Genomic DNA, 26,644 nt, shown 5'->3' with positions numbered 1-26,644 from the left:
CAATTGGCTGAGAATTGTAATATCTAGTGACACTCGTGAAATATCGGGTCTGTTCTTTATAGCTGTATTGCTGAATTAGTGTAATAAGTTAAAATGAGACAACTATATTTTTTTCACTCTATTGCACTTATTGCACTGGTTCAGCAGTGCAGCTATAAAGAACAGACCCACCTATGCGATATTTTTTCAGAAATACGAACTCCGAAACGATGTGTCGTTCGAAAATGTTATAAGAATCCTATAAAGTTCACAAAAGTGCAGTTGCTTTTCAAGTCCGATTTCCGACAAATTGGTCGACAATAATCGCCAATCTAATCAAAATTATATTATCGAATCGGACGGAATTCGTAATGTTATTTATCGTTCTTTCGGAATGTCCAAGAATTCAGTTCGGCGAAAGATGTGTAAAAAAAATTATAAAAATCCCTATTCGTTCCTAAATTGCGAGGAACGATGGCATCAGTGAGTGTTCGACGGACCGGGTGGGCATCGCGCATGAATACGGCGTGACGTCATCGCGCCAGCGCTCGGCGTTCGGCCATTTTGTGTGAATGAGCGCTTGCTCTCACGGGGTATTTGTGTTGCGGGGCTCTCGGCCAGCGGCGAAAAACCCGAATGATTTAGTTTCGCGAAGGTAGAGGGGCACGTACGGCGTCAGATTACATGTGCTAAGGAGCGTACGCGTATTGCACACACGTGTGAATTGTCCGTGCAAACGGTCATCGCGGTACGATGGAGGAGAAGGCGTCGCTCAAAGAGCTCGACCAGTGGATAGAACAGTTAAACGACTGCAAACAACTGACAGAAAGCCAAGTGAAAACTCTCTGCGACAAGGTATCCGATTCGTGGCGGAATCGATTTCCCACCCCCGCGACCTCAGCGATCGAAAGCGCGTCCCCAACGTCGGGTCGGCACGTCGCGGCCTCGCGTTAATTATTTGCGTTTCGACTATCGCGTGCTGCCTCGGCGGCGGCTATATCGTCGTCGTGTGTATGTGTGTGTGTATATACATACACATGTATGTACATCTGTACGTGTGTGTGTGTGTGTATGTGTATACTGCAAACTCAACTCGCAGTGTTACCTGGTGTCGGGGCCGTTGATCGCGGCTCTAACGTCGTTCCCCGTGTCGTATATACGCGTCATCATCGTCGGGATAACCCACGAAGGAGGCTTGCGCCCCCTCGAGATTCATTCCCTTTCAATCGTCGTTCGATCTCGCCCGCGCGCTATTTCTGATGTCTTCGCCATCAGAAGAGCCACCTTCTGTAACAGAGGCAACGAAATTTTGTTCGTTGTTGATTCTATTTCGGTTTTTATCACTTCAAACGCGCCGATTTGCTTCTGCAACAGGTGCATGTCATCGCGCTGCCGATGTTGCAATGATCGATTGGTTATCGCTACAAAAGTGGATCTCTCGTCATATTTCAGGTAAACGCTTCGCCTTTGCGTATGTATCCGGCTGATGTACGGTATGTGTACCGTATGCCGAGAGATAACAGTAATTTTTATATCTTGCAATATCGGCGGTAGCGTCTGTCAGTCACCCTATCTCCCGCTGGCTCATATCTGCGCTTTGATATGAGCGAGATAGCTGATGACAAAACCTCAATCATGTATGAGTCATGAAGCTGTTTTGTGAACATGAGACACTTGTCATCCTGCTTAAATCAACACAGACACAATGTAACAATCGCTACAATTTGAATGTGATTTTAGCCAAGCGTGTATGTAGCGGGTATATTTCAACAAATAATGGAAAATATTGAAGTATTGTCCTGGTATTGGGTTCTTGAGAGTTGATGGATTGAAAATTTGTTGTGTAGGATCACTTGGAAAACATTCTGCCTGATTAGTCCGAGGTTCATTTCACAACCTTTAACTCTCAGATGTAAATACCATGCTAAATAAAATTCAGAGGTGGAAGCACAAGTATTTTTGAATGAACTATACTTAGACCCTTGAGGTATTATAGGTGAAATGCGTCTTACAGCGATTCATTGCTCGTGTTTCGTCTGTGTTATTATGCCAATTGGCCGATGCGCTCGTATCTCTAAATATGCATCGGTAATTGTATCTGTAATTGGCAGCTGAGATTCACTTGTTGGGAGGAGTGTTTCGCCGCTGAAGTTCCGCGTGACATTTACGAATTACAACACGACGTTATTTCGAAGTATTTCGTTAACTCCATTGTTGAACTATTGTCTCACGTTTGCTCGACGCTGTCGTCGTGTTTGCAGGTGTCTATTGTTTCACATGTTCACGAAAGCTCCTCCATGCATCGCAAAGCGTCGAAACGGGGAAGAGATAAAAACACAGTATTTTTGAACTAATCTGCTCGTCTCCCCTTTGTAATATATATATAGTAGAGATTGTATTTATCATCTTCAGAGTTATTTCATGATATTTCTAATTTTCAGGCGAAAGAAATCTTAGCTAAGGAATCAAATGTACAAGAAGTAAAATGTCCTGTGACAGTGTGTGGAGATGTCCATGGGCAGTTTCACGACTTGATGGAACTGTTTAGAATAGGTGGCAAATCACCCGATACAAATTACCTTTTTATGGGTGACTATGTAGATCGTGGCTATTATTCAGTCGAAACTGTCACCCTGCTTGTAGCTCTTAAGGTATAATGTAACATACAATTTGTAATTATTTACACATTCAGTTACTATTCTTTGCATGTAGCGCTAATCAGTACCATATATACATAAATATATGTATAAATTAGTATGTTCTATCTTATCATACAACATGTTTATTTTTTCGCGATAAGTAACAAGATATATATTCATCTATACTAAATATATTTCTTCTTTTTTCTCTCTCATTTTGCGCACATAAAGGTGAGATACCGAGAGAGAATAACTATCCTGCGAGGCAACCATGAATCCAGGCAAATCACACAGGTGTATGGATTTTACGACGAATGTTTACGTAAATACGGCAACGCCAATGTCTGGAAATTCTTTACGGACTTGTTCGATTACCTACCACTGACCGCACTGGTTGATGGTCAAATATTTTGTTTGCATGGTGGTCTATCACCATCCATTGATACTTTGGATCACATACGTGCTCTAGACCGCCTTCAAGAAGTGCCACACGAAGTCAGTATTCACCATGATCGTTGGCAAAGATAATTGTAACGAAATTTGTCATCGTCATCAAATTTTATCATCAACTTTATCGTTTATTGTAATTTGATGCAGGGTCCTATGTGCGACCTACTTTGGTCAGATCCAGATGACAGAGGAGGGTGGGGTATTTCACCCCGTGGGGCAGGATATACCTTTGGTCAAGATATCTCAGAAACGTTTAACCACTCCAACGGACTAACGCTTGTATCACGAGCCCACCAGTTAGTCATGGAGGGTTATAATTGGTAAGAATATTGACATTGTTTATTTAGTAATAAAATGTTTATTTGTGTTTTTCGTTTGAATGTATAGTTTATCCAACATAGACCGTACACTTAGTTTATAGTAAATTAAATTATTATAACAATGCTATAATATTATTTACACGACTGTCTCGTCACAGGTGTCATGACCGCAATGTTGTGACTATATTTTCTGCACCTAATTACTGCTATCGTTGCGGAAATCAAGCTGCGATTATGGAACTGGATGATGCTTTGAAATATTCATTGTAAGTGTAAACACTAGTCAAATTTCTCTATCAACTTTATATTGTGTAATATGTAAGTTTTTTTTTTACGCTCGATAATTCCAAATATATTTTCCGCAACACTACTCTTTATTGTAAGAAGAATCCACAAAGAACATTGAAAGTATATGACACATTTATCTATCGATAGCAGAGAGTACAATTATTAATTTCCTCGATTTTGTTACAGCCTACAATTTGATCCAGCACCAAGACGTGGAGAACCACATGTTACCAGGCGAACGCCAGACTACTTCCTCTAAGGGGTTTAAGCTTCAGGGCTAGGTCTCAAGGTAGGGGAATGGAAACGATCCTGATTTATAGTGACGCCAGACAACATAACTTATGATAGAACATTGCTAATGAGTGTAAGGATCGAGCAAGGTCTTTGCACACCACATATAGTCCCAAGTATTATATCATGGCTCACTTTGTGGTGTCTCATTGAGAGATAGAATAGATACACACGCACATTTCGTGCGCGTCTTACACGATACATGTAGACACAACATTACTTGTACACTAAAAAAAGGAAAAAACAAGAGGAAGAATACAATAATGTACACACGTACCGATTAAATTCACCTGTAGCATTGAGTTTTACAACTTTCATTATATCCGCTTGTATTTTTATTATAAAAAACTGAATATATATATACATAATACACATTTGCGCGTAAATATATATATATATATATAAATATATATATATAGGTAGAACGGAAAAATATATTCCTCATATTGTTTTGTAATCTTGAATGAGAATATTAAAACTTGATGAGAGAAGAATTTATATAAAAGCGGAACAGCAAACAACGTATTCTAAGCGAATGCGCATTCTAAACGCGGTTAACTGTCAGTGAGTTTCCCAGAAAAGGAAAAAAAACAAATATACCAAGCGATTGTAATTTATATTTAAGAGATTGTCACGTTATTGTCGGTGTGAATGGGGCATGATACGTTCCACTTGAAGGAAATACAAAGGTGAGTTGATGCAATAGTTACATTGGCATGCATAAATTGTGCCATATGGGAGAGTCCATGATAAATAATATGTAGTTTTCGAGCGGATCCGTTGAAGAGAGTGTATTCAACGTGGCATTACACATACAGATTCATCAGAATCATGATGAGCAATAGCTTCGTTAGAATTCATAAGATACTCACCTTCGGGCGTGGGTAACGTAGGACATTTTTATCTAAATGATGTAGAATCCTGCAAAATGTGCGAATGTAAATGTTCTCGTTGCGACGTCGCTTTCTATTACTCACAATATTATTTTTGCAAAATAATACGTATCTGTATAATAAAAAGGAAATCAATGAGAATGATATTTACATCCGCGCTTGAAACGCTTCTGTTTCATTTAGATAAAATAGCAATCGTTTTGACGTTGTCCACGTAAGAGTATTTTGTTGGCTCTTATCATTATATTATATCATTTTTCTCTTTAATTTTTTATCAGCTGTATTTTCACACAGAGTTTTTTGTTGTATTTTCATACAAAGCTCTTTTGTATTTCCACACAGGATTTTTTTTATTTATAGATTACATTTCAGAATAAATGTGTACATTACATCGGTCAACACCGGCTAATTCAGGAAACATAACACACTTTTGCATCAATTCTATCTACTTTCCAAAGTGAGACACATACACAAACACATACATAACACACATATACGTACGTATGTACTTTATACTGGATGAATCTACGCATTCACGTTGGTTAAATTGAAAAGAACAAAAAAAAAAGAAGTTGCTTATATAAATCTACCGATGATCTTTTTACTAATTAATAGATAATATAAAATAATGCTTCTGGTAAATAAACATGTGTAATGCAAGCCAAAGCAACCCAATGTGTTGTGTCAAATTTCATATTCGTTGAATGCAGGAGCATTGTGTACAATGTGAGCAGCTAACTGAGATAGGGAGAGAGAAAGAAAGAGGAAAAAAAGGAAAGATATGCACGCGGATGTATTTTATAGGAATAATGTAAGCATTGCAATTCGAGTATATAACGCATAAAGGAAGCGATTGCAGTAGGGACGACGAGACGACGAGGAGTGAACGTGGAGTGTGTAGATGCACATTATAGCAATTTACTAAGACTGTAAATCCATACATAGCACACGAAGAACAGCGACCTGGAGACGCGACGTGCGTATCTCCTTTCTTCTGCACAATGCAGGTCGAGCATTTTGTCCTTTCCTCCTTTTTGTTTTCTATTATTGCGATACGCATATATACATGTATATATTTATATATACATATATATATATACGAGTATGCACACACACATATATATATGTATATATATATATATATACACACACAACACACACATATATTCTCTGGACTACAAACAATAAGAATAAATTTTCCTATAGAAAATATCACCACTTGTAGTATTATAATGCGACGGGGTTGGAGAGACGGAGTTAATTAGAAGTACAGCGAAGGAATAATAGACGCCGGCTACCGTAATAGCTAATTTTGTATCTGCTCTATTTATTGCCCCTCTCACTGCGCACCGACTCCCATACAATGGACAAAATTAATACGGAACGCTCCGCTAAATCCGTTGTTGAAACACGCATAGTATCCGGCATGGATAACATCATATTTCGATCTCGCAGTGACTTGCGGCAAACACGGATAGAGAGAACTATTATATATTTAGATTCATTTGCAATCTTCTGATGATTTTCGTTGATCAAAATTTCGTGAATACACTTCCTGTACTAAAAAGAATTTCATTAATTAAAGAAGATTCATTAATACGCATATATACATATATATACGACAATGATAATATTAGCTTTTTGAAAAGAGAAGCGGTAGAGTTTTTCATTTTACACTTAACCCAACTTAGAGAAATTTATATGCGATATATTAATTCGAGTATTAAAATACGCGCGGAGCAAATTTTATATATCCCGATAAAACTAAAATCTTTCGTGATAGCTTTTATAATTTTTTAATATTATCTGAAATAATGTTAAAGGCCGATTGTACATGGTAAATATAGAGAATTGAGCTGTCCTAGCACGCGACTTACTTCTCGTAACTTTATGTAACATGAGCTTCATTTGAAATACTTTACACTTTAGCTTGCAAAGTCTGGCACTGGAGGAGTCCAGATTTGTGACGAGAAAAACTACTGAAAAAAAATACCATGAACGTACGATTATAATGTCATCTCATTATAAGAAATTAGAAAAATAAAGATATATTATCACATTTAGATGGAGTTTTGTTTATATTTTGTTCACAGTATTTCTCACGGAATATATGCATATGCCACGCATAAGATTCATTTTCCGTGTGCCTGTTTTTTTCATTGTCATCTTTTTACGATTCAGTTGTTGTACAGCGTATATTTCTTATCTACGTTATCATATTTCTATGTACGAATATCTGCGTCACGCGTGATCAAGGTAATATGAGTGAAGATAAAATCTTATCAGCATATTTCTCAGTTGTGCACACAAATAAGCACATGCCAGCATATTTAGGAAAATATTTTTATTTTACGTTTCGTTTCTTATATAAAGTTTTGTCAGTATTTACAATAATATATATATATGTATAAAATTAATATCTAGTTCCGCTGACTTCTTCGTTATCATAATACGAATATTAGCGTGTTCAATACATTGAGATCTGATCTTTATATAAATTATCGACGATTGAATTCTCTGACGTATCTCATTATCTTTACGGAACATGTTTATCACAGAATATTATGATTTGTGCTTGATACGATCGCTGATATATTGCAATACAATTATTGATAAATTTTTATATAAAAATATTAAGTTTCTCGAAAAGTCGAATTTAATATAGCAATTAGAAAAATCGATTTGTCTAAAAACTTATATGTGAAGAGATTCCGTTGAAAACAAAATTGAGGATAAAATTCGCCTTAATTTTTTATAAAAATATTTTGGAAATTTTATTTCATAAATGTGATATGACGCACGTTAAAACGAATGAAGTATTTCTACATCAAACTTATTAATGATGTTTCAAAAACCAAATCTTGTTCAAAACATCTTAAAAATACAGAAAATAAATAGAATATTTACTTTTGCTGTACAAGTGCGCAATCTTTTTCTTCGTTTTCTCTTCACAAGGAATTACATGTCTTCATAAAACCAATGTAATTTGTAATAAAGTCCAAATGCTATTAAAGAAGTTAAAGAATAAAAACTATAAATTTTAATGCAAATGAATTTGGCATTCATGTATAAAATACTAAATACATGTATGTAAATTAATTTGCTGTATTTGCAAGGAACGATTGCGTATGTTTCGTTGAAATTACACTTTCATTCCCGTGTCTAAATTCATCATTTGCTTCATTATTTCATACGACGTAAAACCGACCGCTACGAATGGAACAGACCGCACAAAATGTACGGTCATTCCACGGTATAAACCTCTTACAACGCCGTCTTCATAGTATATCATACGTATAGTGGACCACATTCCCAATCTGAAGGAACAATACAATTTTATGGATTAATAAAATTCAGATAAAAAAGACATTAATGTCGTAAACAAATTAGTCACGTCGATCGTGGAAAGAAAAGAGGCTCTGCAAAATATATTAAATATATCAAGATTTTCGTTATATGTATGTTGCACATTATATATCACTCACCCGTATTTATATGTCGCTGGATGCATCATAGCTAATTGCATACGTCTCTTAGTGACATCTAATGGATAAGAGACTGTATGTGCAATGGCACCGGCAATACCCCCGCATAGAAGTTTCGCAAATACATTCAATATGAGACCGCCTACAACGACGAGATATATTAATTATATTAACATCATTACTTTTCTGTTGTTTATTGCAAACAGCTTCAATTTTTCGATCCTTCGTTGCAATTGCGTACCGTTAATTTTCTGATTACCTTTGATTACCTTTTACATGAGATATCTGCTTTATGTTGGAATCAGCGAATAAGTCACTTACCGGTATTTGTCTTTTGCTTGGAACAAAAGTAATCCGGAGCGTGTTTTATGCATAAATATTTCATCTTCTCGTACGTGTAAAAGGATAATCCGGCGTACGGTACCATCGCTATTACATTCGGCAGGTATCCTCTGTATAATGCGCGAAAGCCGCCTTCCTAAAACGATAACGATAACGTCATGTATGTTAATGCGATACGGAAAGCTAAATTTGGAAATTTAAAAACGGGTTTTTCTCTTTCGTGCAAGGACATAGACACAGTCACTAATATCACGGGATCCTTGTAAATTCTTAAAAAAAAAAAAAAGACCTAGCCTTCCTACAGCCTACGCATTTTACCTGTTTGAAAATTTTAATAGCCACGTCGGATATCCCAGAATAAAGTGAATCACCGCTGCTTAAAAAAGCTAGCCTCGCTCTGATCATATCGAGCGGATACGTAATTGTAGCAGCCGTGACACCTCCGGCAGCTCCAGCCAAGAATCGATCTATATGTGAATATTGCCCGAACGATCCTCCTAAATGCTGAAAATAATCACATGGATTCAATGTCAATATGTAACAATTACCATAAGAAACAGTTTTGTTTTTCTTTATTCTTACCTTTTTGTACATTTCATACGCTGTAAATTGTCCCGCAGCGTAAGGAACAATCCTAATCATTTGAACAAAATTACCTTTGTACAGAGCATAGAAACCTTCGTTTTTTACTATAAATTTTAATCCTGAGATAAAACCTGTGAATTGATATAAATACACATGATAATAAGCTCAATAATATTTCACTATATCGTAGTATTTATCGTTAGAGAGGAGTCTCAGAATTCTCACCTAAATTCTTATAATGCTTATGTTGTGCTTGCATTAAAATTTTTATTCTATCCAATGGTGCAACAGCTGTTTTCGAACACATGCCGGCAACACCTGTAAATTGCAAGTATATCATTCGTCACGCTACTTGCAATAAATGTAAAATTATAATTTACATATTTGTAAAAAAGAGAACATCAGATGCAGGATGTTTCGGATACACCTCGATGGCCGTCTAGATTTATTTATCCGGCTTAAATTTTTGAAAATATTCAACATGTTGCTACGAGACAAATTCTCGAAGAACTTCAAGATATCAAATTTCAAAATCAAACCTTGCAGTTGACTTATATACAACATACGACAGCCAATAATTATCGTGAACGTTTTCGTATTTTAACGCGTTCCAAAACTCATCGCGAGAGCCAAAGGAATTATGAGGTGTGAACTTCGAAATTTTTAACTATCGTGCGATATATCGTTCCTCAGCGCGCGAATTTTAGATAAGCCGACTAATCAATCTTAAAGCGAGAAGTTTCGTAATGTACGCTTTTGCACGTATTTCCCAGCAATTATTGGAATTATTTGTATGGCATAAATCTTGAAACATCCTTAGGTTCTCCAGACTTGTTCCCGCCTTAATTGCATGTTTCAACATTTTCTACAATGTTTTTAGAACCAAATAGACACGTATCATGTGACCAAACAAAAAAGTGAAAAGTTATGATTGTGTAAACACGAAAAATATAGCCGTTGATAACTTTTCAGTCCTTCGATTATACATTTTCTGATCTGCACGATGTCTCTTTTTTTATTTACAGTTCTTTTCTTCGCGTTTCAAGCCGTGAGAGTTGTATTAAAAAAATCTCCGAATTAAAATACGAATTGCTGCAACTCTGTTATTTTCCTGTCAATTAGGCAACACCGGCGAATATGCAAGTAAGATACCAAAGGACTCACCACCGGCCACAAGGTTCTTCAGGATGCTATTAACAGGCTTTTCTTTTTCGTCGGGCTGAGACATAGCTGGTTGTTGGATGCTATTAGTTGTCGGAATAATGTATGTCAAAAACAGCTGATGAAACCGTATGAATGATCACTCACAATATAAGTTTTCGAACGCGTGTTTAGGTGTTCTGCGATTAGTGCCTTAGTGAAAGAAGTAAAAGGCAAAGCGAGTTCAGTCACTTTACCCACCTTTCCCATTTAAATATGTCATGCAGGTTACATCGGTAGCGAGCTGTCAAGCCGGTAACCTATTTTGAGATTCCCAGATGCATCTTCTATCGTTTGCCGTTTTTTACTCGGCTATAATACATTACATTTCCTGCATTTGAAATATGAAACGACATATTTTAGGTTGATCTGAGAGATTTCTCTTTCAATGTGTCGGAATATATGCATATTCAATCTGTGTGTCAAAGACGGAAGATGCGATGACACAATTTAGTCAAAGTGAACCAAACGTTAAGAGATACGCGTCGTATAACATTAAATTTATTAATAAAGAATGAATATCAGCTAATCGTTTAATTTAAATTTTGAATTTGCGAACCTTTTATCTGATACTGAATGCAACAACAACTTAACCCTCTTGCACACAGCGACAATGCGCGACGGAAGTTGGCTAGGAATGACTGTGAACAGGACGCGACATTTTTCTCATGGAAGATAATGACGCGCCAATAAACGTGTGCTCTTATGGAAAATTATGGAACTGAGGAAGTTAATTGGCTGTAACATCTACAGAAACCATTAGACAATATCCAATCAATCAACCGGTTTTGCGCAAGTGGCCATAAAGATGGTCACTAAGCGCTTGAGAACATTCCTAGTCCGAAGTGAACTGCAACTGCACTGATCAGTTTTCACATGGAAATCTACTTTACCCTAAAAATTCACCTAACTTATACATAACCTAGCCTAATCTAATCTAACCGGTTTATCACATGGTGATGCTTGGTACAGGATTTCGTGTGGTATACGTAAAATATCGACATAATTTCTGGGAACGTTTATAATACGCGTTTATAACGCGTTTATAATTGGAAGTTAACTTTTCGTGACGATCTATTGTTTCCCATGAATTCGTCAAATATGTTGGTTGAGCCTAAATTAACAAACACTTCGCCAAATTTCGGCAAGCCACCGGATAAACAGAATCGCGTGAGTGTATTTCAGATATAAAAAAATATAGCTCTTGCATATAATATAGTGCGGGATTAAAATCACTTTCTTGCTTTATATTTAATTTTAACTAATTTGTTTTAAATACTATACTTACATAGAAATAAATTACAGAATCGAAGGTATCCTATGTTTATCCACCGAATTCACCCTTATTATTGTAAAAATTATGAGGAGAAGAATTGAAACAAATATAATAAATCTTAATATCTTATTCTAGTTATTACAAAACTTGGGAATACCTCACATAGAATCTTTTAATTACATGCTGGAGGATGGCCTTCTTGAAGGTTTAAAGGATAGTCCACCAGTATACTTGAATCTTCCTAACAATGACAAGATAGCTCTGTGGTTAGATGATGTGTGCATCTACCAACCTACTGTACCTACTGGTGTAATTGGTGTGAAGAATTACAAGATATATCCAACTGAGTGTCGTCAGAGAGGTAGTACTTATAGAGGTAAAATAACAGTAAAACTAGGCTGGTCCATCAATGGTGTACAGCAAGAAACTCTTGAAAAGGATTTGGGAGAGGTCCCAATCATGGTCAAGGTAAAATTTAATTTACTGGTAATATGTATCTTATCATGTAAATGCTTCTGTTGATTCTCTTTCTTCTTCATTTCCTGTGAATTCCTGAGATTTTTAGATCTTTCTTAAGATCTTTCTTTAAGATTCAATGTCATATACTTTAATACTTTCACTTATTTGAAATCAATTTGTAAAAATGTATATTTACAGTCTAATCGATGTTACCTGAATAAAATGAATCCCAAGCAATTAGTTGAACATGGTGAACATGAACAAGAATGGGGGGGTTATTTTATAATTAAAGGATTGGAGCGAATCGTACGAATGTTACTGATGACAAGGCGAAATTATCCTATTGCAATGAAGAGATCAGGATGGAAGAGCCGTGGTATACAATTTAGTGATCTTGGTATCCTCTTGAGAACTGTTCGGGATGATAATACTGCAACAGTATGTATAGTCAAGTAAAATATTTCTTTTATTGTACTTTATAAATTCATAAGTTTATGTTTTACAGACTAATGTATTGCATTATGTAATGGATGGCTCTGCAAAATTCATGTTTATGTATAGGAAGGTTCTTTATTATGTGCCCTTATTACTGATGTTAAAATGTTTAATAGACATTACTGATGTCTGCATTTACAATGCATTGATTGCTGGATGTGAGGACGATCTCTATTACAAGGTTTGACATTTTTACTTTAGGTAGTAGTACAATTTTCTGCATACCCTATCCTATATAACTCTTACTCTTTTATCTTTTTTATATTAAAAATCAAATGGCATATATTGTTTACCTACTCTGGCTGCAGAATATACTTCATGAATGCGGTTTTAGGGATAATTATTTTCTAACATAAAACATAAAAAACCTTAACAATTTCATCCTTCAATTACTAGGGTTGTATCTTGAACATGCTACGTGCGGTTCACGAAGAAAATCTTCACTCACACGAACAATGCAAAGCATACATCGGCAAGATCTTCAGGGTAAAATTTTTTGAGGCACCGCCAGATGCAACCGACATCGACATTTGCGATTACATTATTAAGTAAGATGAAATTTCGTACCTTCTTTTTACATTTGATTTGTACTCTTTATTTTCACTTCTATATCTTCTAAGGCATTGCGTCGCTATTCATTTGAACAAGCCCGCTGACAAATTTCACTTGCTTGTATTCATGACGAAGAAGCTGTTCACTTTCGCTAACAATAAATGCGCTGTCGAGGGTGCCGACGGTGTGATGATGCAGGAATGTTTGCTGGGCGGTCATTTGTATCTTCAAGTTATCAAAGAGAAGCTGATATCGTGGCTGACCTCGTTGAAAATAACCATCCTCAAACGTGCCAACAGTGCCGGCAATAGATATATCTTGACTGTTCGTAAGTATCTTTCCCATATAACTTCAACTTGCTAGGATAAGCTGAAGTGAACACGGATGGACTACTAATCCTTTTTCCTGCCGTTGCGCTCATGCAGAGGAGATGCTAAACGCCAGTAAATTCGGGAGCAGCATCGAGTCGCAAATGGAGAACTTCTTGTCTACAGGAAACCTAAAGTCGTCTACGGGCTTAGGTCTGACTCAGAGCACTGGCTTGACAATTGTCGCGGAAAATATCAACAGAATGCGTTATATGAGCCATTTTCGCGCGATACATAGAGGCTCATTCTTCCAAGAAATGAGGACTACCGAGACTAGGCAGTTATTACCCGATGCTTGGGGTAATTGAAGATCTTGCTCTAGCTTCCATCTCATTGTATCTTTTAACAAATATGTTGATTATTGTTATTTGTTTCCAGGATTCATCTGTCCAGTTCATACACCGGATGGTACTCCTTGCGGGCTGCTTAATCACCTAACAATGAATTGTATCGTCACGAAGCATCCGGATTGCAAATTGAAAGCTGCGATACCGAGAATATTAGTGGATCTGGGGATGATTCCATTATCTATTGCGAATAATTGGAAGAACTCGTACACGGTAATGTTAGACGGCAAAGTGATCGGCTTGATCGAGGATAATATTATTAACAGGGTGACCTGCAAACTGAGGGAGTTGAAAGTTAATGGTGAAGAGGTGAGTTGGACGATTCTTCGCATAATAATTATATTATTAATAGCCTACATCCATAGGTGCCGAACACATTGGAGATCGCTTTAGTGCCGAAGAAGACTATCCCAGCTCAATATCCAGGTCTGTACCTTTTCACTAATGCCGCCAGAATGATGAGACCGGTGATCAATCTGGCCACGCAAAAGATTGAACTTATTGGAACGTTCGAGCAGGTTTACCTGGACATTTGTGTAATCCCCGAAGAAGCTTACGATGGAGTAAATATATTATTATTTTCATATACATTTGTATCTCCTACTTACGTATAATGCGATAATAAAAGTTCAAATCTTCTTTTTGCAGTTGACGTCTCATCAAGAATTAAGCAATACGACCATCCTCAGCAATCTTGCGTGTCTCATTCCGATGCCGGACTGCAATCAAAGTCCGAGAAATATGTATCAGTGTCAGGTAGAATATTTGTCTACGCTCGAGTATATCGATGACACGTTTAAACTTTATCAACAATTCTCTCCGGAATCTTGCAGATGGGGAAACAAACGATGGGCACACCATGTCACAACTGGCAGCTTCAGTCGCAGACCAAGTTGTACAGGCTCCAAACGCCCGCGACCCCATTCTTCAGACCTGTGCATTATGATAATATCAATATGGATGATTTCGCGATGGGTACCAATGCAATAATCGCTGTTATCTCGTACACGGTGAGAGAGCCCGCTTTGTCTTCAGAATTGAAAATTCTATTCATGTCATATTCGTCATTTCGTAATGATAGAATATATTGGCACACCCAATTTCCTCTGAGGTACAAATTAAAGCGGAAAGAAATGATGAAAAAAGTTCTCAAATAATAAATTTTTTTCTGTTAAATTAGAAATTTAATAGAAAGAAAAATACGAATCGCTGCGGCAGTAATTTTTCCTTATACGTGACCATTGATATTGGATCCGCAGGGATACGACATGGAAGACGCGATGGTCATCAATAAGGCGGCGTATGACCGCGGTTTCGCGTACGGGATGATCTATAAGTCCGAGTTCGTCGATTTGAATGACCAGCGAAGTTATTTCGCCCGCAATCCAGACAAAACTTGCCTCGGGGAAACGTTGGACGTCGATGGTTTACCCATGATAGGCACTCGTATCAAAGAGGGTGATATATATTATTGGTAGGTAGCTTTCGTAGCATCGCGTTTACCTTTGCTTCGAAGATTTATCGATCGTGTCTGTATTTAACAGTTATTACGATGCGGATCAATCCACTTACGTCACCGGGACATATTATAGTAAGGAGGACGCCTACGTTGATAACGTGAAACTATGTGGCACATTGAACAGTAAAAATGTACGAAGAGCGTGCATCACCTTCCGTATTTCTGTGAGTACCATCTTTACACTTATTTTTTTCTTCTCTTTATTAGACTAGTGCTACATTATATATTTACTTTAAAATTCGTCGAATTTCCAGAGGAATCCCAATGTTGGCGACAAGTTCGCATCACGAGCAGGACAGAAAGGCATCTGTTCACAGAAGTGGCCAGCAGAGGATTTGCCCTTCACGGAATCTGGCTTGATTCCTGATATCATATTTAATCCTCATGGTTTCCCAAGTCGTATGACGATAGGTGAGCTCCAGCACAAGTAAAAGGGCCCTGACAATAACGTCGGCTAGTTGTAGTCGCGGGTAATTATCGTTTGATCTGTGTTCTCCGTTGTCTGCAGCTATGATGATCGAGGTGATGGCTGGCAAATCAGCCGCCGTACATGGATTGGTGCACGATGCTACACCCTTCAGGTTCGACGAAGAAAATACAGCGATAGATTATTTCGGTAAACTGTTGGAACACGCTGGCTACAATTATTACGGTACCGAGAGGATGTATTCCGGCGTGGATGGACGCGAGATGAATGCCGACATCTTTTTCGGCATCGTGCACTATCAAAGATTGCGACACATGGTTTCCGACAAGTGGCAGGTATAAGCAAGTTTCACGCGAATCTCCTTTGGAGATGTTTGACGAGAACGTCTTCTTTGCTTTGTTTTGCTTCATCTTTTCGCTCGATTGTGACTCTCGAATTTCCATTTATTTTTAACCTGGATACTTCTAGATTCACGACTGACTTACTTTGCTATTGTTCATCCTCCTGAGAACGGATAAACGTATATTTTTTTAGGTAAGGAGCACTGGTCCGGTCGATCTATTGACGAGGCAACCCATTAAAGGTCGACGACGGGGTGGTGGTGTCCGGTTCGGTGAAATGGAGCGAGACGCTTTGCTCTCTCATGGCTGTTCATACCTGCTTCAGGACCGTCTCTTTCACTGCTCTGACAAAATAAGCGTAAGCGATGAGATACAAGTTCTTTTTTAATTATATACATATACCTATTATCGCTCATTGGTAAAATATTTAATAGTAATTAATAAAAAAAATATTGATTTTGCAGACTTCAGTTTGCCAATCATGCGGTACGCTACTCGGGCCGGCCATAGAAATGACGTCGAGCTACGAAAGAAGCATCAAGTGCCGCCTATGCGGCAATGACGAGTCCATAAAGACAATCGAAGTACCATATATCTTCAGGTTCCTCGTGACTCAACTCGCGTCTTGTAACATCAACGTCAAATTACAATTTAAGAAGGTGTAATCGTGCGATTTGCCTTACGTGTGTGTATGTGTGCGAATATGTATAGATTGTACGTATGTGGTCTTCCTCAACAGAATAACATTTTATTTTCATTATATTGCTAACATTCCAGAGAACAGATTTCTATTTATATATCTAAATGGATTTACACGCATGACGGGGACGTTCATTCCGCTGACCCTCGCACATTCATCGCACATCCGCGACGCGATTGACGCGTCTGCCCACACGAATTTGTATATACATAATTCAACAATTATGTTACAAAATTACATTGCACAAGAGAGAAATGTAATTAGTTATGTCTTCCTTTTCTTTTTTTTTTTACAATAAAATGAAGAACGGAAGGGAATGTAACTATCTTGAATTATACGCGCGTTGCGCAAGCGGATGCAGATTATACCACAGGATACGCGAATTATAATACTCTTGTAATCCTGAATCGAATCCGCAAGTTTTGTACAAATTGCGCGAGTGCGCTCAGGCTTTCGCTGGTACTTGTGCTCCAGGCTTGCTGGTGGGTGGTCCGGATGCGTTGGTCTGCTCTTTCTCCAGCTGCTTGCCGAGATATTCCCTGAGGAAACATTTCACGTGTGAATTCAGAAAATACTATACACGCGTTAAAGCACGAGGGAAATTTTGCGAATAATGAAACGTCCATGTATAAATACCCGGGTAATGAGGAAAAACTTAAAGTCTCACGATACTCACCAATTGTGCACCATGAGCTTCTGTACCGCGAGGAGAGCCTCGTATCTAACGTTAGGATCTTCATGTCCAAGGAGCTGCATTACGCGTTGCTTGCCGCCGAGTTGCTCGATTATGCTGAAACGAGAGATGCACGACTTCAATTAATCAGAAAATGTTAAAGGTAAATGTTCGCCTTCGCGCGCAGGGATGAACGTACTGCTTGCCACGTGGGTAGTGACGCACGTATTCGCCTATATCGAAGCTGGCAACGCTAAGGACAAGTGGGTCTTTGCTGGTATCCAACAGGTGGATCAAAATCCGCAGGAGCTCGTAGTTCTTCTCATTGAGACGGCTAGCGTTCTCGCGCCAGAATTTGCCCGATTTGTGAACAGGTGACCACTCTAGACGGCCGGACTTCACCTCCGTCGAGTACTCATCGAACGAGCTTAAGTCTTGCACGGACGCCTGCAGCTTGTCGTTGAGGAATTCAATGTCAGCGGTGATATCCTCGTCGTCAAATTTCCGTTGGCTCAATATCGACAGTTGCTTCAGTACTTTGCACTGAACCATGGCGATGCAGTGCTCCTTGGCGACTTGTCCATCTTCAACTTTTTCGATCAAGTTCTGTTAATGAGAGCCAAGAATGAACTACGATTATCGATCGCGTCCAATCGCAATCCGCTGTTTCTGTAATGTTCCAACTTACTCTAAATACCGCGAGTATGATGCGCGTTACTTTTTCCTTGACAGAGTCGCTCAGTATGTCGGCGAGGATAGGGATGACATTGAATCTAAAACGCAAGGTGTTATCGTGAGCGAACGTTATCCGGTAATTTTCGGCGTAAAGAGGGCCTACTCACTTGTTCATCTTCTCCGCCAACAGCGGATTGAAAGTGAGCACCCATAGGCAGAAGATGAGCTGATATTGCACTTGGAAGTTTACTCTTCCAGACAAGACGCTGAGGAGAGTCGAGATCCCGTCGACGGATACGAAGGAGAAGCGGTACTCGTCGATACGGAGCATCATTTGCAGACATCGCGCCACTGACTGGATGTAATCGTTGTTCTACACGGAGAAAATAACGTGTATTCCTCGGGGCAAGAAATTCGGCGGGAGAAACTAGAGTACAAATATCCCTTCGAGGAGGAGGATGGACTGATGTGGGTTGCTACATGCAAAAGTACGAAGTACGAAGTGATTCGCTATTTATCGAAGAGAAAGGAACAAAAACAGAAAGAGAAAAAACAGATCTATTAGAGGAATAAAGAGACAAAAAAGTAGGATCATGCAAATCAGCGAAATCGTAAGAATTCATGCGTAAAAGGGAGAGATGATAAGGGACCCAAGAGATTCTATCCCATAGCTTTGGGAGATTCTCGCATTGGATGTAACGCTCACATGACACGTGCTCTCGCAAGCATGAAAATCATATGCATACCCGTGATCGAGAATTGACCAGTCGATCGCCTTAGTCCTAAAACGCAAAGGACTCGCGATACTTTTCGCGTGCGAGAATACCGTTAAACTCGTCTCGACAACAAGTTGACGAGAGAGACTAGCGCTTTCGCTCATGTTCGGGCGGCGAATAAATCTGAAGGTATCTCATAAACCGTTTAGAGAGTGTAACGTGTAATATTATATATTGTGATTAGCTGTTACAGAACCAACCGGGTTGAGCAATTCGTGCAGCATGTCAGCGGCCTCCTTGGCCTGCTCCACAGCAGTGTCTTGTTCTAGTCCCGCATGCAAGCCTGTGTCCTGCAGGGCATCAAACTAAAACCCCATCTTATTCTTTTCTCGCTCGTCTACGCAAGTTCTAATGTAGTTCGGAGTGTGCCTCGTATTTCTGAAGCTTTAACTGCGCGAAGCGACAATTTTTCTACGAGGAGAGTCAGTTGCGGAACGATTTATCGTTTTACTCGGTTAGTCGGCTGCTGCGTACTTTTTCAGATTTGCCATGTGGATTTTACGATCGAAGTTAGGAGAATTAAACATTAAATATTATGGATTAGTATGCTACAGGCTTTCTTAGCTTCATAAATGAGAAGTGTCATAAATTATGTATGTTTTAGAGACGAGTTATGTATTGAGCTACAGTTGTATATTGATATTAAGTGTTTTAAACGAAGTATTAAACATTTAGACAGTCTTCAGTTAGGGTTTAATTTGAGTCGATGTATTTTGTTAACTATTCATCATGGCATGGCTCGTCAGAATGAATGATTATTCATATGGAAATGTTGATGAATGCAGACAAGTATGAAAAGTTTATGAGCGCACATCGCGAGCGAGATATATCTAAGGATTTCTGTAAGCATGCAAAAAGCAAAGTGGGAATCCAAATCAAGCTACATCAAACTAAACCAACACCGCATCGGCATGTTACATTATTATATAGAATCAACTGTAATGTAATTATCATAAATTATATTAATATCCTGAAACACAAAAATCAAATTAATGACGTCATTGGTTACACTTTGGATCTTGTTTTTGGATTGACAGCATTTCCAATCTTCTAGTTAATGCGATATGCGTGCAGTGATTTATCAAAGTGAACTCACGCTAAGTTTCAACTGATCCTTGAGCCATGTCAGATAAAATTGCAAATCGGTCTTCTCCATGAGTTCGTGACTCCAGCAAGCTAACTTTGCTATAATGCGCGACGTCATATTCATTATAAAGCCATCCTGTCTATTTAACAAGTTGAGGAATGGTCCCCAGACAGATTCCCGCTTTCGCGTAGAATGCTCACGGAAGATTTCTACACGACTGCGGTCCTCCTGTGAGTAAACATCATATTAGTTTCTATTATGCAATGTGAGCAAAATGCCAAATTTTTATAAAGATTAATAAATTAACAAAATTTCGAGTTTCTTCTAGTTCTCAATATATATACAATATAGATACCTCATTTATTTTATAATACACAAGAATGCAACTATACCTGCAACATATCATCAATCATTGTAAGAAGATACTGAATGGTCTGATCCTTCGAGACATGTCCGAGCAAGTTAAGGAAGGTTTTAGCTGCCTGATGTGGATTCTCCTTTAGCTTGTTTTCCCTTGCTTTGGCATCACTTGTATCAAAGGCTGCTATAAAGTCATAATCTTCTTTTGATATCATTTGCGATCTGCAAATATCAAGTGCTTTCAAATTTTACATATATCCTCTGCCTAAATAATTCTAAATCTAAATAAAGGATATTTTTTTATCTCATAGTGCTACTATTGTTACAATCAATGTGTCTTAAAGTTTACAGAATAACTTTGATGATAGCAATCAATTATATGATTTTTCTTAAAATTTCTTAAAATATACAGACCAAGTTTCTGAAAGCCAAATTATAGATACTTACTGCAAATACGACTGCCAATTAATTCGCTGATTCCTGATATCAGCAGCCTGCTGCTGGAGCATACTTGTAGCTGCCAGCATATCTGCAAAATTGCATAAACGCGTACAAATCGAGCGATATAAAATAACAGATGTTAAAATAATCTGTTCATGTGTTAGCATATGTGATAACGACAAAATAACTGTTAAATAAATAATTACAAAACAGATTGTACTGCTGGGAGGGGCACTGTCAAATATACGGGTAACTCTTATAAGGAAAGCGTAATCACCAATTTTCTCATCCGGCAGAGCCGGTATCATCTGCTTGATATTCGCACGATCCACCATGATTATTGTCAAAATTCCGTATCAGTTTATACGGAAAAAATTCTCTTCAGAGGCCAAGACTCTCACTCTTATTCCTGACCGTCGTCTTCTTCAGCTGTTCGATCACAAGACCACTTGGGTACCAACCTGACTCGACACCATCAGAGTGTCCCATCATTCCGAATAAAGTACCTAGATTTGTTAAATTAGTGATTTTCACAAACAACGTTTGCAAATCTGCGGTTATAAATGAAAAAAGCGGGAAAGCATGAAATCACCGATATCGGCGAGGGTATGAGACCCTTTATTTATTTTTATATTTATTTGAATATATAATAAAGAACAATGAACAATCATAAAACACAAATAACTAAATACAATTTTAGACGTCATTCGTCTATTAAATAACTTAATTTCATTTATTGTCATTTTCTCCAGCAGTAAATAACAAAAAATACATTAATAGCAAATGGTATGTTTATTTTTATAACTAATAAATTTTCTATTAAATAAAAAAGTTGTCTACATATCAACTTCAAATGTATTGATTTTTTAAACCTGTTTTTGTCATATATTTTTTTCCTTCTTTAGTGGAACATCTTTTGATTTAATGTTGATGAAAAAGACTCAATAACGCGCGAGATGAATTATGAAAGACAAGAGAAATAGGGTAGTAGAAATATTAACATCCCCCAGGGAACTATCTTAATCTAAAATAATAATTGATTTAAGATAATAAGCTAAGAAAGAATTCATAAAACTAATACGCATTATCAAATTGTATTATCATTTTTGATTGAAACATAAATATATTCTTCTCATGTAACAGTTTGTTTTAAAAAAAGAACGTTCCGGAATTCGATGTGACGGCATCGCAGATGAAGGTATTGTGAATAGGTTTATACTGATTCGTGATAAATTTGATAGTTTCCTGCGCTGCGAGACCACCTAAAAATGCCGAGACGGAATGCAGTTCCGCACCACCGAATCTGCAAAACTCGTGCACGTAATCGTCTTTGGCCAATGGTCCACATCCCCATTCACTTAACAATTTCGTGAGGCAAGTCTGTAATATAATTCGAGGTAAAAATAGTGGTTCTAAAGAGGCATATACATCATATATATTAAGCGATAATACTTTAAGTTTCACGATATCAGGCTCCACTTGATCGTCAAACTCGCCGGGATACGAGTTATACTCCGCTTGGAATTTGTCTACTCCACGTAGCATAACGTAATAAATCATCATACTTTCGGGATTCTCTAAATTTTGAACTGCAAGTGAAACATGGAATTGTTAAAAACAGAATGCCATTATTTGGCCATATAAAGTAACAGTTACTAGAATTTATTACTAATTAATGATATATATATATATATATATATATTTTATATTTATATATTCATATATATAATGTAATTTAAATATTTTACGGTTATAATTATGATTACACGAGTTGTAACTTTGATCTTGTACTGTTGATCATTACCTATAGTATTAGTATCAAAAACCTTGGGGTCATATTCGTCCGCGATGCAACTTCCTCTCTCCACATGAATATCAGTTGCATGTCTGCAGAACATCTTGACATCTTTCTCTAGAATCGAGTCCGATGGTCTCCCCAGTTGACGTAGCAACTGCAAAGTACGCCGCCATACAGCTTCTGCTTCTGCTGATGCTTGCTTATGATAACTGAAATATAATTTCAACGTTAGCAATACATAATCATGAATACATGGATGGAGTCTCGATATAAGATCGTTTTTACGAGTCTAACATCGTACATTTGTTGTAGTGTAATATATTTTTCAGTGTCGGCAGTCATATCGGGTAGAGCGCCTTTGAGTGGCAGCAACCCGCCGCCTTCGTTATCAATGAAATCACGCACCGCCCTCGCGATAATCCAGAAGGAGCTGCTCTAAAATATATTGATCAGTTTGAACATTGATCATATATTTCCCAAACGGCATGTAGATTACAGAGATGTTCCATTGATACCTTTGCCGTCAAATTAATGCAACAATCGTCGTTCAGTATGTTCTTAACGTGATCAGGAATGTCACTCGATCTAACGGCCGTATTCACAGCTTTTATAGCTTCCTCAAAATTCTCTTCACTATTGAGCAAATCGTTCTCATCGCGTCTCATGTCATTCTGTATCATCTGCTTGAGCTCCTGCTTGTCGTTGTAGGTCTTTGGTAATGTGCCATGCTGACAAACCCATTTTTCCACAAGTTTATACAAAATGATTAGATATGGTACATGACAGTGGTCCTTGAAGCTCATTTCATCAAGATTTATGGAATCTAAATGTTTCTTTAAGCTGTCAAATGGTTTGTCTAGACGCAAGTCCAATGTTTCATTATCTGGATGTGATTCTACAACTGTATGCTCCTTTACTTGAATCCGCATATAAGCGATAAATCCTATACTCCTGCATACTATCAGAGGAATATTCAGTTCCCAAAGTCTTCTTGACAACAGGATTAATGTTCTAAAAATAATAAAGTAATGTAAAAAATATATAGGATATATTAGTAGTTAGTATAAATTAGTTTTATAGATATTGGATGTAAATTAATATTTGTGACTCCAACTTGTCACTGTAATATTAGAATTCTTACTTCTCAGTCAGTGAAGTAGCTACAACCACTGTAAAGTTGTTGAAAAAATCTGGACTATTGGATAAAATTTCTTCAGGCTCTTCATCAATATAATCACCTGTTACATCAAGATTCAATTCTAAAAGCATCTGAGTAGCCACCTGTGCTCTTGATTTCCCAATACTATCTGCTTCTAGAAAGAAACTGATTCAAACTTATTAAAAATATTGCATTAACATATCTTATAAGTATGATAGTTAGAATAATATCATATACATACTTAGCTCCTACATCTTCATCGGTAATTTTTTTGCCATCAACTATGGTAAAAGCTCCGATGCCTGGAAGTACTAACGATTTCAAAATTTCTGTACCAAGTCCAGTGGCATTTATAACACAGATATGAGCAGTTTCTAAGCATGCTTGTCCATGATCACCCCATAATCTGTCAGTAAGAAAGCAGATTATGTATTTCACAGTATTCAAAAATGTTATTGCGTGAAAGGAAAAGGAGAGAATATAATCAAAGAAAATTTAATTAGTTTTGAAAGATTGGTGTACTGACAGACTCGACATATAAAATTGTCTAAGTGAAAGGAATAGAGGGTATATAAAACTGTCAAACATAATCTTAAAATATCATAATTGGCGACTATATATACCTTAGTTGTCTATCATATTTGCGAGCTTTTTCAGATAATTCGGGTGATTTTGGAGCGGGAGACGCCATCAGAGAGACAAATTCACAGACAATCGTACAATGGCATGAAATATTTCAAAACACACTGTCGTGCGAACACAGTTCATAGTTCAATAGATGGCTTCAAGCAGAACAGTTCTGCTCCAACGCCAGTCATCGTTTCCATGAGATAATTTTTTTTTTATTCGTTATATGGCTCCGGACTACATTCAGCAATGTCCATACGCCATTTCCCAGTAATATGAAGTAGAAAGAAAAACGGGGACAACGCGTACGCAGTCCCCGCGATCAAAAAATATGCGTAGCTACAAGAACCACATCCAACCGCCACGGAGGCGAACAAAAGACTCTTTCCATGAGATAAGATGTGTACGAACACAGTTCGTTCGTTCGTTCATTTGGTATATGGCTTTAGGTAGTAAGGTGTACCCATACGCCATTCTCCAGCTTGTACGGTCGCGGACATAAAGGTTGTCACTTTTTTTTTTAACTTTCGGGACGCATCCCGACTCGAGAAAGATGAGAGCTGCTACTCCGCCTGCGGAGCACACCTGCGCAGTAACTCACAACGAAAGGCGAGAAATGAAATATACGTGGTATGACATAAGTATGTCAACAATCATTACGTTCAGCGGAGAAAACCGCTCAGTGAGCGATTAGTGATTTCACTTAAAATTTAATATACATACCTGTTTAATACCTTACAAAAGACGCATTCCCCTTTGAATGACTTGCACTATGTATCTATCCCTCCGCTGCTGATTTTTCAAAATATAAGAATTGGGTACGTTCACGACACTCAACGGTTGAGCAACTGTTGAATAATTTGTCAACGTTATTGGTCTGAATGTAAGGATCTAACAATAAGGACTAATAGTCATTAATCTCTCATCGAGCGGTTTTCTCCGCTAAATGCAATGATTGTTGACATACTTATGTCATACCACGTATATTTCATTTCTCGCCTTTCGTTGTGAGTTATTGCATAGGCGTGCTCCGCAGGCGGAGCAGCAGCTCTCATCTTTCTCGAGTCGGGATGCGTCCCGAAAGTCATTAAAAAAAAAAGTGACAACCTTTATGCCCGTAACCATACGGTCGCGGACATAATAGTATGTATCGGATAATAGTATAATAGTATGTAGCGGATATAATAGCCCGTTTTTTGCAACTTCCGGAACGCATCCCGACTCGAGAAGAATGAGAGTCACTGCTCCGCCTGCGGAGCACACCTGCGTAGTCACTCACAACGAAAGGCGAGAGATGAAATATACACGGTGGGACATGTTATAATAATACAGACTCAGATGAAATGAATACTCCAGCATTAAATAAACATGTTTATGTTTTTAAAACAATACGAACTTAATTAAGAGAATTAAGCTGCATTATGATAATTACGATTCTATTATACATTTATATGTGATTTATTGTTCCAGCAACAGCCATCTTCTATAGCAGAAGCAATGATATTAGATACAGAAGCAGCTGTTATATAACAGTTGCTTATTATTATAATATGTCCCACCGTATATTTCATTTCTCGCCTTTCGTTGTGAGTCACTGCGCAGGCGTGCTCCACAGGCGGAGCAATGACTCTCATTCTTCTCGAGTCGGGATGCGTTCCGAAAGTTGCAAAAAACGGGCACACATTATTATGTCCGCGATCGTACGAACACAGTAGCGGTATACGAATTTATAGCCGGTATTCATAGTCGGATCTTACATTTAAGACCGTCTTAAGTATAGGTCTATTTTTTATCGCTGAACTAGTGTACACTCAGGGAACATAAAGAGAAATATATATTTAGGAGTTAGTGAAAGAGAGAGAAGAGAACAAGTGTAAATTAGTACAGCCAGTTCAGCAATAGAAAACAAACTCTTTATCTTCAGATGCTGTACAAATCATTTTATTGGCTGTGGGGTATCTGAAAGTGAACTTAAGGCAGTCTTAAATATAAGACCTAACTATAAATATCGGCCAATGTGATGTGAAAATAAAATCTGTCTAGCTTATCATTGAGCAGTATTACTCAAAAATAAAAATCTGTCTAAATTGTC

At 37.7% G+C, this 26,644-nt stretch overlaps 5 protein-coding genes across 8 annotated transcripts; 2 read left to right on the top strand and 3 right to left on the bottom strand.

Moving 5' to 3' along the window:
- The first annotated feature begins 504 nt into the window (after positions 1-504).
- mts (protein phosphatase 2 catalytic subunit mts) lies at positions 505-4,269 on the top strand. Its single transcript, XM_011152324.3, has 6 exons — positions 505-834; positions 2,421-2,630; positions 2,850-3,113; positions 3,216-3,388; positions 3,547-3,654; positions 3,863-4,269. The coding sequence occupies exons 1-6, from the start codon at positions 733-735 to the stop codon at positions 3,933-3,935; spliced, it is 930 nt and encodes a 309-aa protein (XP_011150626.1). The 5' UTR covers positions 505-732; the 3' UTR covers positions 3,936-4,269.
- A 1,997-nt stretch (positions 4,270-6,266) lies between these two features.
- LOC105189926 (graves disease carrier protein homolog) lies at positions 6,267-11,107 on the bottom strand. Of its 3 annotated transcripts, XM_025303208.1 has the most exons (9): positions 11,032-11,107; positions 10,674-10,803; positions 10,437-10,516; positions 9,498-9,590; positions 9,270-9,403; positions 9,006-9,191; positions 8,667-8,823; positions 8,346-8,487; positions 8,003-8,177 (listed from the first exon to the last, which is right to left on the bottom strand). In XM_025303208.1, exons 3-9 carry the CDS (start codon positions 10,498-10,500, stop codon positions 8,003-8,005), a joined length of 951 nt encoding a protein of 316 aa, XP_025158993.1. In that variant the 5' UTR covers positions 10,501-10,516; positions 10,674-10,803; positions 11,032-11,107. The 3 variants fall into 3 exon arrangements, with proteins under 3 accessions (XP_011150635.1, XP_025158993.1, XP_025158994.1); XM_011152333.3 differs by having other exon boundaries at positions 6,267-8,177; positions 10,437-10,803; XM_025303209.1 differs by lacking the exons at positions 10,437-10,516; positions 10,674-10,803; positions 11,032-11,107 and adding an exon at positions 9,812-9,881.
- A 277-nt stretch (positions 11,108-11,384) lies between these two features.
- RpI135 (RNA polymerase I subunit Rpl135) lies at positions 11,385-17,169 on the top strand. Its single transcript, XM_011152344.2, has 17 exons — positions 11,385-11,642; positions 11,884-12,216; positions 12,406-12,645; positions 12,713-12,883; positions 13,099-13,250; positions 13,323-13,582; positions 13,680-13,922; positions 14,001-14,278; positions 14,335-14,532; positions 14,618-14,725; positions 14,803-14,979; positions 15,229-15,443; positions 15,514-15,652; positions 15,743-15,899; positions 15,997-16,250; positions 16,450-16,614; positions 16,721-17,169. The coding sequence occupies exons 1-17, from the start codon at positions 11,559-11,561 to the stop codon at positions 16,919-16,921; spliced, it is 3,375 nt and encodes a 1,124-aa protein (XP_011150646.1). The 5' UTR covers positions 11,385-11,558; the 3' UTR covers positions 16,922-17,169.
- Positions 17,170-17,231: 62 nt separating this feature from the next.
- Positions 17,232-21,435, bottom strand: VhaSFD (V-type proton ATPase subunit VhaSFD). Of its 2 annotated transcripts, XM_011152359.3 has the most exons (10): positions 21,246-21,435; positions 20,975-21,056; positions 20,560-20,749; positions 20,177-20,395; positions 19,281-19,385; positions 18,472-18,677; positions 18,318-18,402; positions 17,829-18,235; positions 17,633-17,746; positions 17,232-17,495 (listed from the first exon to the last, which is right to left on the bottom strand). In XM_011152359.3, the coding sequence occupies exons 1-10, from the start codon at positions 21,301-21,303 to the stop codon at positions 17,402-17,404; spliced, it is 1,560 nt and encodes a 519-aa protein (XP_011150661.1). In that variant the 5' UTR covers positions 21,304-21,435; the 3' UTR covers positions 17,232-17,401. The 2 variants fall into 2 exon arrangements, with proteins under 2 accessions (XP_011150661.1, XP_011150670.1); XM_011152368.3 differs by lacking the exon at positions 19,281-19,385.
- Positions 21,436-21,818: 383 nt separating this feature from the next.
- Positions 21,819-25,022, bottom strand: APP-BP1 (Nedd8-activating enzyme E1 regulatory subunit APP-BP1). Its single transcript, XM_011152382.3, has 8 exons — positions 24,549-25,022; positions 24,167-24,331; positions 23,908-24,090; positions 23,282-23,777; positions 23,068-23,201; positions 22,773-22,975; positions 22,421-22,557; positions 21,819-22,348 (listed from the first exon to the last, which is right to left on the bottom strand). Exons 1-8 carry the CDS (start codon positions 24,614-24,616, stop codon positions 22,118-22,120), a joined length of 1,617 nt encoding a protein of 538 aa, XP_011150684.1. The 5' UTR covers positions 24,617-25,022; the 3' UTR covers positions 21,819-22,117.
- Between the last annotated feature and the right edge of the window lie 1,622 nt (positions 25,023-26,644).

This window comes from Harpegnathos saltator, unplaced genomic scaffold (assembly GCF_003227715.2).
Source record: "Harpegnathos saltator strain DR-91 unplaced genomic scaffold, Hsal_v8.6 scaffold538, whole genome shotgun sequence".
NCBI lineage: Eukaryota > Metazoa > Arthropoda > Insecta > Hymenoptera > Formicidae > Harpegnathos > Harpegnathos saltator.
This window is presented reverse-complemented; position numbering and strand designations above follow the sequence as displayed.

Excerpts from the sequence above, each read along its gene's own strand:
- mts (XM_011152324.3), top strand. The coding sequence starts at position 733 with ATGGAGGAGAAGGCGTCGCTCAAAGAGCTCGACCAGTGGATAGAACAG. Across the intron at positions 835-2,420 it reads TGAAAACTCTCTGCGACAAG|GCGAAAGAAATCTTAGCTAA; the intron begins GTATCCGATTCG and ends TCTAATTTTCAG. Across the intron at positions 3,389-3,546 it reads GTCATGGAGGGTTATAATTG|GTGTCATGACCGCAATGTTG; the intron begins GTAAGAATATTG and ends GTCTCGTCACAG.
- LOC105189926 (XM_011152333.3), bottom strand. The coding sequence starts at position 10,500 with ATGTCTCAGCCCGACGAAAAAGAAAAGCCTGTTAATAGCATCCTGAAG. Across the intron at positions 8,824-9,005 it reads CTATTAAAATTTTCAAACAG|GAAGGCGGCTTTCGCGCATT; the intron begins GTAAAATGCGTA and ends TTATCGTTTTAG. Across the intron at positions 8,178-8,345 it reads CCAGCGACATATAAATACGG|ATTGGGAATGTGGTCCACTA; the intron begins GTGAGTGATATA and ends TTGTTCCTTCAG.
- RpI135 (XM_011152344.2), top strand. The coding sequence starts at position 11,559 with ATGAATTCGTCAAATATGTTGGTTGAGCCTAAATTAACAAACACTTCG. Across the intron at positions 15,900-15,996 it reads CCCAAGTCGTATGACGATAG|CTATGATGATCGAGGTGATG; the intron begins GTGAGCTCCAGC and ends CGTTGTCTGCAG. Across the intron at positions 16,615-16,720 it reads ACTGCTCTGACAAAATAAGC|ACTTCAGTTTGCCAATCATG; the intron begins GTAAGCGATGAG and ends TTGATTTTGCAG.
- VhaSFD (XM_011152359.3), bottom strand. The coding sequence starts at position 21,303 with ATGGTGGATCGTGCGAATATCAAGCAGATGATACCGGCTCTGCCGGAT. Across the intron at positions 19,386-20,176 it reads AGGATCAGTTGAAACTTAGC|TTTGATGCCCTGCAGGACAC; the intron begins GTGAGTTCACTT and ends ATGGGGTTTTAG. Across the intron at positions 18,678-19,280 it reads TGCACGAATTGCTCAACCCG|AACAACGATTACATCCAGTC; the intron begins GTTGGTTCTGTA and ends TTCTCCGTGTAG.
- APP-BP1 (XM_011152382.3), bottom strand. The coding sequence starts at position 24,616 with ATGGCGTCTCCCGCTCCAAAATCACCCGAATTATCTGAAAAAGCTCGC. Across the intron at positions 22,976-23,067 it reads TATATTACACTACAACAAAT|TTATCATAAGCAAGCATCAG; the intron begins GTACGATGTTAG and ends ATTATATTTCAG. Across the intron at positions 22,349-22,420 it reads CTGATATCGTGAAACTTAAA|ACTTGCCTCACGAAATTGTT; the intron begins GTATTATCGCTT and ends ATTATATTACAG.